Here is a 12347-nt window from a genome sequence, read left to right on the forward strand (position 1 = left end):
GTATGTGGAGTGCATCTCATTTCCCAGGATATTTCAGCACCATTCATTCAGCTGCATGGATGCAAAATATTCCTCAGCTTCTTCAACTTTCTGCTCAGTAGCTTATCTTTATAAATTATTTTGAAAAAGAGGACTAATTTCAAAGGCTTAAAATTTATATTGATTTTTTTTTTAAATGCTGTGTGTCAGAGAAAGAGAAAAAAAATTGTGTACTAATTACAAACATGTTTTTGTTTTATGTTCTTTGATCTTCAGAAAATGAACTGGAGAGAGAATGATCCCTGCGCAGGAACGAATAGGCCCGACCGAAATTGGGCCTAGGATCTCATTTAAATTAGACCAGCAAGCTGCGGAGACCTGCTCCCGGGCAGCTCATCAGCGAAGCTGACATCAATATCCAATACAAAGACATCAGTGGCAGGTAAGAGAGTGACCACATGGTGCAATGCTAGGGGAGATCAGCAAGTATATTATTAAAAATCTAGTGTAGGGAACATACTTCCTGTCGACAAACCTTTCTTCCTGTTGTCACAATTATTGGTTATTCTTTCATATCAACATTTACCAGTACAAATTACCACGTCAACACTTCCTACTCAATTTTGTCAAATGCTCACAGTATGGTTGTAGGTTCAGGACGCTAGATGGATCTGTGCAGTGATTTTCTGAGGTCCCTCTCCCAACGTTGTCACCATCTTATGTATATATAAAAAATTATATTGATCAACTGACCATGGGCAATTTATTAGTGATAAGAAAGGTTTTCAAAGTAGTACCTAGATGTATGTCTTCTGCCAACAAACTTATTAACTGGGCAGACACTGAATATAAGGAGGCAAAATAATTGCAATTTGATTTTATCTTACTAACGATTTGGTCAGAAATTTTAAGGTACTAAAGGAAAATGAATTGGAGTTTTAAGTAGCTATTATATATTAAAAGTCTTGCATCTGCAGCATTTCTTCCTGTACAACACTTACTTCCTGTAAGAACCACATATTTTCTGTCACAGTTATATTTTTACCATCACACTTTCACTGTCACACCTTGTTGATTAAGTCAAATTAAAATAACATCAAATTAACAAACAATCCTGAATAACCAGTCAGGAGGAACTATCAATAAAAGAACGAAGAAAATGAAGAAAATCAAATCGCTCAAAATGCTTTTTGGAGTAACTGTAAGTCCAAAATAAGGTTTTAAACAAAATAAAAATTACAAAAAAAATAATATTTCACAATAGCATGATTACATTTAGCCATTGAATTATCTTTAGTGTTTTTTAAAGTTTTTATGCCAAGGCCTCAGCCTGACTCAAAACCTTAGACTTTGACTGCTTACTTTTCCCCAGAACAGTTGAAGGAAGTTATCAACCACATTCTAAGCATGTACAGTTTGCAACGTTTTCCATCACTATGTTTCTTCTGTTAAAGTAAAAGATGTCTCCTTGGATCCTGTGAGGATTTGTAAATTTCTTTGCATTTTCCCAAAAACTTCAAAACAAATGGGAAATTGAATTTTTAAAGCTTTATTTCTATTATGAGCTGTTCAATTTTCACCTTACCTACAGTTAGAGTAATCACACCCAAGGTTTATTTTGTTGAAATTTTATCAACTCTTTTGTTTTCTCTCAGTGGAAAAGTTGGAGGATTTCAGTTTGTTTTTCTGAGTGATTTGAACCTTGCTGGAAGATGATGTGAATAATTGGATGACCCCTGATTGGTGGCTGCCTGTGACCCTTCCCTCTTCATTTTGGCTCCAAATTCAGCTAAAATGTTTTCCTTCTAAGAAAGAAGCAAACTATTTTTGGGGTTTAAAGGTAAATTTTCAAACAGCATACACAATGAACTTTTGAATATTTTAGGAGGCAATTTTTGTATATTTATTGACATTCATGTTTATTAAAGATTAATAAAAAAACAGACTTAGTGCTTAAAGGCAGGAGCTGGTCAATCAAGAGGTAAGTGGTGGGAGGGGGCTGCCTGACAACCCGAAATGAGTCACAAATGGGTTAGAGAAAAAACCTGATAGGCAGGAACACAGTGAGGGTCCAAAAGGATCCAAAGACAGTTTAGGTCTCATTCACCTGGATCCCTCTCCTCCCCGGTACTGCTAGACCTTGGCCCCTCAATGCTCCCAGATTTTCCCTCAGTCCTCCTGGACCCCAAGATCCCTCTCCATATGGACTTGCTTCCCCTCTTTCCCAAGTCCCAAGTCCCAAGGTCCACCACAATGTCCATCAGCCCCTAGACAGCCTTTCCAGTGATTTCAGATCCTGGGACTACCCCCAATGCTCCCGGACCCAAGGATTCCGCTCTAAGTGCTCCCTGATCTCAGGGCTGCCCCCAGTACTCCCAGACCCTGGCACTTCCACTCTTAATGCTCTCAGATCCCAAATCCCTCTCCTACTTATCACAAGACATTCATGGCTCTTGCAAGCACCGAAGATTGGATTTTATAGGTTGATGATCATAAGGAGGACCACACACTCTCTAGGAACCCTTTGAGACTTTTACAAATGTTATAAAGCCAAAGCAAATAATAATTCAGTACTGTGGGATATCAGTTAAATTTATGCTAACCTCTACTTGAGCATTTTTGATTTTTCAGTATTTTTTGTGCGGTTTGAATTCTGTGCCGTTGTTTGATATTTGCAATGTACCATATTTTTGTATGCTCCTGGAATTTGCAAATTTGTAAAACAGCCACTTTGACACTCAACACTATTCTATTCACAAGAACATGGTTTTAAAGTGTTTAATTGCTGTAGCAGTACAGAATCCACTCTGACTTAGTATGAACAATGGAGTAAAATATATATGGCCACCATTTTCATATTGTTCATTCTTAGGTGTTGAATTTCCTGTATGCAATATTCTTGTATAAACATTTACATTAAATATTCTTTGCTTTATTCGTGAATCGCATTCAGATTAACATTTTTGTGTTAACCTGCAATTTTGTACATTCAAAAAGTGCAATGTTTATTTTTGTTCTTTATTAAGTACATGCTTAAAATTTTACTGTTGGAACAGCTGCTTAGTTATGTTAAAATTTCTCATTAGTCCATTGATGGCTCAGTGGTAGGTACACTGTGCCGTGTGGTTCTGAACCATACAAACCAGAAATGCTCCAGGTTTGACCCTTGATCTGTGCTGAGTTTGCCAAACTCAGGTAGGAGGGCAGTTCTGCAACCATTATATTAGGCCTCTTGTCCCTAGGCCATGAACAGGGCAGAAAAGTCAGCTAAGGTTCCGACTCCTCACTGTTATCCAATTTCTCCTATTGTAAAATCTATGGACAATGGATGAGGACAGATTGCAATTGGCTGTGGCCAGTCTTTGGCTTCCAAGAAGCTGCATTTTGGGTCCTTCAACACCAAATATAAACTCGAAGCTTAGGCAACGCGTAAGAAATGGTTAGTTTGTTGAGGTACTCAGAGAGCTGCTGGTACGTATGTAACTATACCCTGCCATGATTCTATCTTTAGCAGAGGAGGAAAGAAAACTGGGGGGAAAAAAATACTACGTTTCAAAGTTTTAAAATTCCTGGTAGATTTTTAACACCTGAAGAAAATGAATGAGAGAGTCTTAACAGAATTTCAGGAAACTCTTTGAAGTGATACACACCTCCTGAAGCTCAATATTAGTTCTTGTTCATTCGGTCCCAGTCCTTCCGTTTGCAGATGCATCCCTGTTTGTTCCATCAATAAAGCACCTTTACTTCTGCAAATCTTTTTGTGAAGACTGGTGAGCAGTTTGTTAGTCATCCTGCAATATGGCAGAAAGCTAATCTCAGTGTTCTACAGATGTTCATCAGTCAAGCAGTTTTCAAGTCCTGCCGGACGACAGAATATTCAGAGGTATCATGACCAACTTTTTTGTGAGGAGATGAACCACGGATGTATTTGAAGTCTCTTCTGGTATTCTTCTCTGTTAGATCAGGATCTTGCTGTAACATGCGTAAAAAGAAAAAGAAAAATCACACTCACAATCTTTTTAAGAAGCATCTGATAAGTGTGGAATTAAACTAGAAAATGCTGGAAACACTCATCAGGTCAGGCAGCATCAGTGGAGAGAGGAAGGTAGGGTTAATGTTTCAGGTCAATGACTGTTTGCCAGAACCTTCCTCTCTTCACCGATACTGCCTGACCTGCTGAGTGTTTCCATTTCAGATTTCCAGCATTTGCATTTTGTCTGATAAAGATGGGCCCATTTTGTATTCCTATTCCCATCTCTTTAATGATGTGGAGATGCCGGTGATGGACTGGGGTGTACAAATGTAAGGAATCTTACAACACCAGGTTATAGTCCAACAGTTTTATTTGAAAATCACAAGCTTTCGGAGGCTTTCTCCTTCGTCAGGTGAGTCACTTACATCTCTTTAATGTGCTTTGCTGTGAGTTTCCTTAGGACAACAATCGAATGTACAGCCTGGCTGGGGTCCACAGAATTCTCACAACCAGAGGGGGGAAAGAACCTACTCCCCCACCCCCAGTTTCCAGCTACCATAACAGGCCTGAAAGCTTACAAGACTCATTTCCCTTTGTCTCCTTTTGTAGATAAGGGAGGGAGGAACATGTTTTTGCACCAGCAAAGCGTGCAAATAAGTTGATTTTCAACAAATATCAAAAGCAGATTGAGTCATTCACTGTTTTGAACTAAATATGATAATAGGCTTAAACCAAGATTGTGAGATTGCAAACTTATATAATTGTGAGAAACAAGGTGTAGCAGAAACATCACTCTCAGATTGTGAAGGCAGAACTTTCCAGCTTTATCTGTGTCACCCACTGCATGCGAGGCCCTGCCAATGATGCTTGGCCTTGGAAGGTTCTGCCCTGGGTCTCAGAATAGGCTACCTTGTAGTAGTAGAAAAATAATCCTCAGTGACATGTAATATATAACACTCTTATATTGAAACAGTTTTATATTTTCTATCTTTTTTTTTATTCGTTCATGGGATGTGGGCATCACGAGCAAGGCCAGCATTTATTGCCCATCCCGAATTGCCCCTGAGAAGGTGGTGGTGAGCCGCCTTCTTGAACCACTGCAGTCCGTGTGGTGAAGGTTATCCCACAGTGCTGTTAGGTAGGGAGTTCCAGGATTTTGACCCAGCGACGATGAAGGAACGGCGATATATTTCCAAGTCGGGATGGTGTGTGATTTGGAGGGGAACGTAAGGTGGTGTTGTTCCCATGTGCCGACTGTCCTTGTCCTTCTAGGTGGTAGAGGTCGCGGGTTTGGGAGGTGCTGTCGAAGAAGCCTTGGCGAGTTGTTGCAGTGCATCCTGTGGATGGTACACACTGCAGCCACTGTGCGCCGGTGGTGAAGGGAGTGAATGTGTAGGGTGGTCGATGGGGTGCCAATCAAGCAGGCTGCTTTGTCCTGGATGGTGTCGAGCTTCTTGAGTGTTGTTGGAGCTGCACTCATCCAGACAAGTGGAGAGTATTCCATCACACTCCTGACCTGTGCCTTGAAGATGGTGGAAAGGCTTTGGGGAGTCAGGAGGTGAGTCACTCACTGCAGAATACCCAGCCTCTGACCTGCTCTTGTAGGCACAGTATTTATGTGGCTGGTCCAATTAAGTTTCTGGTCAATGGCAACCCCTAGGATGTTGATGGTGGGGGATTTGGTGATGGTAATGTCGTTGAATGTCAAGGGGAGGTGGTTAGACTCGCTCTTGTTGGAGATGGTCATTGCCTGGCACTTGTCTGGCACGAATGTTAATTGCCACTTATCAGCCCATGCCTGGATGCTGTCCTGGATCTTATGATGGAGGGAAGGTCATTCATAAAGCAGCTGAAGATGGTTGGGCCAAGGACACTACCCTGAGGAACTCCTGCAGCAATGTCCTGGGGCTTCCTTTGTGGTAGGTATGTCTCCAGCCACTGGAGAGATTTCCCCCTGATTCCCATTGACTTCAATTTTACTAGGGCTCCTTGGTGCCACACTCGGTCAAATGCTGCCTTGAAGTCAAGGGCAGTCACTCTCACCTCACCTCTGGAATTTAACTCTTCTGTCCATGTTTGGACCAAGGCTGTAATGAGGTTTGGAGCCGAGTAGTCTTGGTGGAACCCAAACTGATCATTGGTGAGCAGGTTAATGGTGAGTAAGTGCCACTTGATAGCACTGTCGACGACACCTTCCATCACTTTGCTGATGATTGAGAGTAGACTGATGGGGCGGTAATTGGCTGGAATGGATTTGTCCTGCTTTTTGTGAACAGGACATACCTGAGCAATTTTCCACATTGTCGGGTAGATGCCAGTGTTGTAGCTGTACTGGAACAGTTTGGCTAGAGGCGCAGCTGGTTCTGGAGCACAGGTCTTCAGCACTACAGCCGGGATGTTGTCGGGGCCCATAGCCTTTGCTGTATCCAATGCACTCAGCCGTTTCTTGATATCATGTGGAGTGAATCGAATTGGCCGAAGACTGGCTTCTGTGATGGTGGAGATATCGGGAGGAGGCCGAGATGGATCATCCACTCGGCGCTTCTGGCTGAAGATGGTGGCAAACGCTTCAGCCTTGTCTTTTGCACTCACGTGCTGGGCTCTGCCATCATTGAGGGTGGGGATGTTTATAGATCCTCCACCTCTCGTAAGTTGTGTAATTCTCCACCAACATTCACGACTGGATGTGGCAGGAGTGCAGAGCTTTGATCTGATCCGTTGGTTGTGGAATCACTTAGCTCTGTCTATAGCATGTTGCTTCCACTGTTTAGCATGCATGTAGTGCTGTGTTGTAGCTTCACCAGGTTGGCACCTCATTTTTAGGTACTTCTGGTGCTGCTCCTGGCATGCTCTTCTACACTCCTCATTGAACCAGGGGTTGATCCCCTGGCTTGTTGGTAATGGTAGAGTGAGGAATATGCTGGGCCATGAGGTTACAGATTGTGCTGGAATGCAATTCTGCTGCTGCTGATGGCCCACAGCGCCTCATGGATGCCCAGTTTTGAGCTGCTAGTTCTGTTCTGAATCTATTCCATTTAGCACGGTGATAGTGCCACACAACACGTTGGATGGTGTCCTCAGTGTGAAGACGGGACTTCTTCACTCCTACCAATACTGTCATGGACAGATGCATCTGCGACAGGTAGATTGGTGAGGACGAGATCAAGTAGGTTTTTCCCTCGTGTTGGTTCACTCACCATCTGCCGCAGGCCCAGTCTGGCAGCTATGAACTTCAGGACTCGGCCAGCTCGGTTACAGTAGTGGTGCTACTGAGCCACTCTTGGTGATGGACATTGAAATCCCCCACCCAGAGTACGTTCGGTGCCCTTGCTACCCTCAGTGCTTCCTCCAAGTGGTGCTCAACATGGAGGAGGACTGATTCATCAGCTGAGGGAGGGTGGTAGGTGGTAATCAGCAGGAGGTTTCCTTGCCTTCCTCTGGTTTGAAACAGAATGAGTTTTTTTTCTCTAGAATAAAGATCAAGCAAATCTAAAAGAAGTGATTCTGGATGTTGGGGATAAAATTCACATTAACCACAGGTTACAAAGTTATTACTAAATTTCAAATATTAGGAACGATAAGATGATTTGAGATAATTATGGAGAGTTCTATCCATGTCAGGACAAAATGTTATTGAAAAGTTGACATTTGGTTCTGAAAGCACTAACATTTGATTCCACCGAAGCTAAAGACTAAATTTGAAAGCTTGCAAGACAAAATGATACTTGATGTTACCAAATTTCTATTGTGTAGGAAAAACTGTTCCATAAAACTGTAGGGTGATCTACTCTATGCCAAGGAGCATGGGTAAGAATTGTACACATTTGGATATTAGTGGATCTTACCGCAAGCACTACTGATTTAATAGAGTTTATGAGCTGAGGTTGGACAGGATAGATGTGTCAGTATCACATAGCCATGTAAACCATACTCTAATAAACTATCAGAGTAGGGCAAACACAAACCTATGACAAGAAGCAAAAGACTAAGGTCTCACAATAACAGACTATCAGACTAAAGGTTTTCCCTCCATGCCACATTCATGCACTTTGAGCATAAAATTTAAAAAACGGTTGACTTGCAAATGTCTTGTATTCAATTCCTCTCCTCCCCTATATTCAGTTTCCAGTTGCAGACATACAACTATGAAGAAGCATCAAGTGGAAACAAAGCATCTCACTATACAGATGGAAGTGAAGTCCTGATCAAGGTCACAATTGGATTAACTCTGGAAGAAATTCAAGAGAACAGCAGCGCCCTTCCCCTACATGACTTTGAGGTATCAGATAGTATTAGAGCCAGTCACTGTCTACTGATGAGTCATGAACAACCCTATATATTTTCCCTAATCGTACATGAAGATAAGAAGCCTGACTGATTACAATTTCCTTTACTATCGGAATCTCTCTCTGAATACATTTCTTTCCCTCTCTGCAGGCCCAGTTGTAAAGAGAGACTTTTGGTCAGTGAAGTTGCATCCAATGAAGCCATCCCCTCCTCAAGGAAGAGTCTGTGTGGTGAAAGGACTTCTATTCAGCAGAAAAGGGCACAATGCTTCACTGGGTATAGTTTTCCTGAGGGGACATTGACTTATGACTATCCCATGATGGCTGATGGACTTAATATATGTGAAGGATAGATGAACAAGGAAGTTTGCAGTGGAATAACATTAATACCTTGTGCTGTTGGTTGTATAATTGTCGCTTTGGATCATGAATGACAATGTCTGCATAGGACACTTCTTCATCTTCCTCTTCTGCATTGTTGTATTCATTAATATAAGCTGATTCTGGGGATAAAAAGAACCATATAAAACAATCATCGCAGTCTTAAGATACGGAAGGGTTTTAAGTCGATGAAGTTTAACTTACTTGCAGGATTTGGAGTGCTTCGTAGATTCTTTCTCCTGACTTCTGCATATACTGTATCTGCAAATTGTAACAGAGTATCAAAATGAGAGAGGGAGAGAGAGAGAGATTAAATTCCAAAACAATTATTTCCCTTCCCCATTTAAGTCTTTTTGCTGCCCTTTTTTAAAATTCATCTGTGCCATAGACAATTCGTCAAATGTTAGAAATCAGCTGTTCCCATTCATCTGTCATTGCTGCTTTTCAGCTGGTTGATAAATTGGTAAATGCCACTCACAATCTCAGCAAATGCAAGTTACTCAAACTTCGCCAAGCTGGAACAAAAACTTGTAGGAGCAATGTTTTCATATAAGTAACACGATAAAAGGATTTGAAATAAGACAAAAGGACAAGACAGAAGGGGAGAATTTTCCTCTGTGATCCTGCCCCAAAAATGGATGGGATTGTGGCAGAAATGGTGGGAAAAATGGTTTGTTGAGACTTACTGCTGCCTGATCGTGCCAACCATGACCACTGCCTGCTCCTACCCTGTCCTTCGTGTGCAAATGGTGGTGGAGATGGTGGGAAGGGCAAGGACTAGGTCCTGGTCAATTTTCCATCTTTCCTCCTGTGTTACTGCTGCTTCTCAGGCCAGAAAATAACAGAGCTCTGGAAAGCGATGGTAACTGTCCTGAGGTGCTCCCATGAAGGGAGAGGGCCTTGTAGTGGCCTCCTCTCCCTCCATTCAGTCCCTAGTGACTTACCTGTTGAAGGCCCTGGTCTCTGCCGAGACCTTCAGAGGGTCTTTGTTTCAGATCTTCGGGGCGTTCATGCCCCCTTTGACGTCCCTCGTTGGATCTTCTAGTGCGGCAGCTGGAATTGCCTCCTTTGCACTGGAGGGTTCCCTCTTAATGGCGGGAATCTGCTGGGAGCCGGCCATGCATATTTAAATAGGTCATGGCTGGGATGGATACAGAGTGATGGGGAGATGTCCCACCTCATCAGAACTCCGCCCCAAAGTGGAGAACTCTTCCCAAAAAGAAAAAGATAACGACCCATGCTGAGGTATTGTTTCATAGGCAGTGGCAGGACTGGTAATTCCTCTAGTGCTCATTCTTAACCATCCTGATATTTACAGATTACTCGTCATGTGTTCAACTGGATTTTCAAGTTAAAGGTTCACAGCTGAACCTGAACATTAAGTCAAGGGTAATTGCTCTATTGTTGGGCTCATAAAAGCTGAGCATGCATTTCTAGCAGTGGTCACTGGATAGTGCTTAGGAGCAGACACCTTGCTGATTCATTTCCTCTCCTTAGTGCAGTAAAGCTAACACCAGTTGTACATAAGAACATAAGAAATAGGAGCAGGAGTAGGCCATACGGCCCCTCGAGCCTGCTCCACCATTCAATTAAGATCATGGCTTATCTTTTAACTCAACTCCACTTTCCTGCCCTATCCCCATTTCCCTTGATTCCCTTAGAGTCCAAAAATTTATCGATCCGAGTCTTGAATATATCAACAACTGAGGGGTAGCATATTCCAAAGATTCACAACCCTCTGAGTAAAGACATTTTTCCTAATCTTGGTGCTAAGTGGCTGACCCCTTATCTTGAGATTATGTGCCCTAGTTCTAGACTCTCCAGCCAGGGGAAACAGCCTCTCAGCATCCACCCTGTCAAGCCCTCTAAGAATTTTACTTGTTTCAAAGAGATCACCTCTCATTCTTCTAAACTCCAGAGAAAATAGGCCCATTCTACTCAATTTTTCCTCATAGGACAACCCTCTCATCCCAGGAACCTTCGTTGCACCACCTCTAAGGCAAGTATGCCTTCCTCAAGTAAGGAGACCAAAACTGTACACAGTACTCCAGGTGTGGTCTCACCAGAGCCCTATATAATTGCAGCAAGACTTCCTTACTCTTATAATCCAACCCCCTTGCAATAAAGGCTAACATACCATTTGCCTTCCTAATTACTTGCTGTACCTGCATGTTAATTTTCTGTGATTCATATACAAGGACACCCAAATCCCTCTGAATACCAACATTTCTTAGTCTCTCACCTTTAAAAAAATATTCTGCTTTTCTATTCTTCCTACCAAAGTGGATAATTTCACATTTCCCCACATTATACTCCATCTGCCATCCTCTTGCCCACTCACTTAACCTGTCTATATCTGTTTGCAACCTTTTTGTGTCCTCCACACAGCTTACTTACTTGGATACATTACACTCAGTCCCCTCATCTAAGTCACTGATATATATTGTAAACAACTGAGGCCCAAGCACTGATCCTTGTGGCGCACTACTAGTTACAGCCTGCCAACCCAAAAGTGACCCATTTATTCCTACTCTCTGTTTTCTGTCTGTTAACCAATCCTCAATCCATGCTAATACATCACCCCCAATCCCATGAGCCCTAATCTTATGTAACAACCTCTTGTGTGGCACCTTATCAAATATCTTTTGAAAATCCACTGGTTCCCCCTTATCTACCCTGCTAGTTACACTCTCAAAAAATTCTTAATAGATTTGTCAAACACGATTTCCCTTTCATAAAACTATGTTGACTCTATCTAATCATATTATGATTTTCTAAGTACCCTGTTACTATGTCCTTAATAATAGATTCAAGCATTTTCCCTACTACTGATGTCAGGCTAACTGGCCTATAGTTCCCTTATTTTCATTCCCTCCTTTCTTGAATAGCAGGTTTACATTTGCTACCTTCCGATCCATGGGGACCGTTCTAGAATCTAGGGAATTCTGGAAGATCAAAACCAATGCATCCACTATCTCTGCAGCCACCTCTTTAAAACTCTATGATGTAGGCCATCAGGTCCAGGGGATTTGTCGGCTTTTAATCCCATTAATTTCTCCAGTACTTTTTCTTTACTAATCTTAAATACTTTTAAGTTCTTTACTCTCATTAGACCTTTGGTTCCCCACCATTTCCGATATGTTTTTTGTGTCTCCTACTGTGAAGACATATACAAAATATTTGTTTAACGTCTCTGCCATTTCCTTATTCCTCATTATAATTTCTCTTGTCTCTGCCTCTAAGGGACCCACGTTTACTTTTGCTAATCTCTTCGTTTTCACACACTTGTAGTAGCTCTTACAATCTGTTTTTGTATTTCTTGCTAGTTTACTCTCATATTCAATTTTCTCACTCTTTATCAATTTCTTGGTCATCCTTTGCTGCTTTCTAAAACCCTCCCAATCCTCAGGTTTACTATTCTTTTTAGCAACATTGTAAGCCTCTTCTTTTAATCTGATACTATCTTTAACTTCTCTAGTTACCACAGTTGGATCACTTTTCCCGTGGAATTTTTATTCCGCATGGGAATGTATATTCATTGAGAATTGTGAATTATCTCTTTAAATGTTCGCCATTGCTTATCTACTGTCATATCTTCTAATCTAATTTCCCAATCTACCTTCGCCAACTCACCCCTCATACCTACATAATTGGCCTTGTTTAAATTTCAGACCCTAGTTTCGGACTTAACTGCATCACTCTCAAACTCAATATGAAATTCTATGATA

General features: G+C 41.8%; 1 protein-coding gene across 1 annotated transcript in view; it reads right to left on the reverse strand.

Moving 5' to 3' along the window:
• Nucleotides 1-1548: 1548 nt before the first annotated feature.
• The window catches only part of LOC137301509 (sialic acid-binding Ig-like lectin 14), a 65553-nt gene continuing 54754 nt past the window's right edge, over nt 1549-12347 (reverse strand). Inside the window, exons 8-10 of the mRNA XM_067971036.1 lie at nt 8824-8880; nt 8629-8741; nt 1549-3951 (exon numbers count right to left, since the gene is read on the reverse strand). Coding sequence (XP_067827137.1) covers nt 3820-3951; nt 8629-8741; nt 8824-8880 — 302 coding nt within the window. The 3' untranslated portion in view covers nt 1549-3819. The remainder of the gene's footprint in view (nt 3952-8628; nt 8742-8823; nt 8881-12347) is intronic.

The sequence above is a fragment of the Heptranchias perlo genome, chromosome 33, assembly GCF_035084215.1.
Source record: "Heptranchias perlo isolate sHepPer1 chromosome 33, sHepPer1.hap1, whole genome shotgun sequence".
NCBI classification, from domain to species: Eukaryota; Metazoa; Chordata; class Chondrichthyes; order Hexanchiformes; family Hexanchidae; genus Heptranchias; species Heptranchias perlo.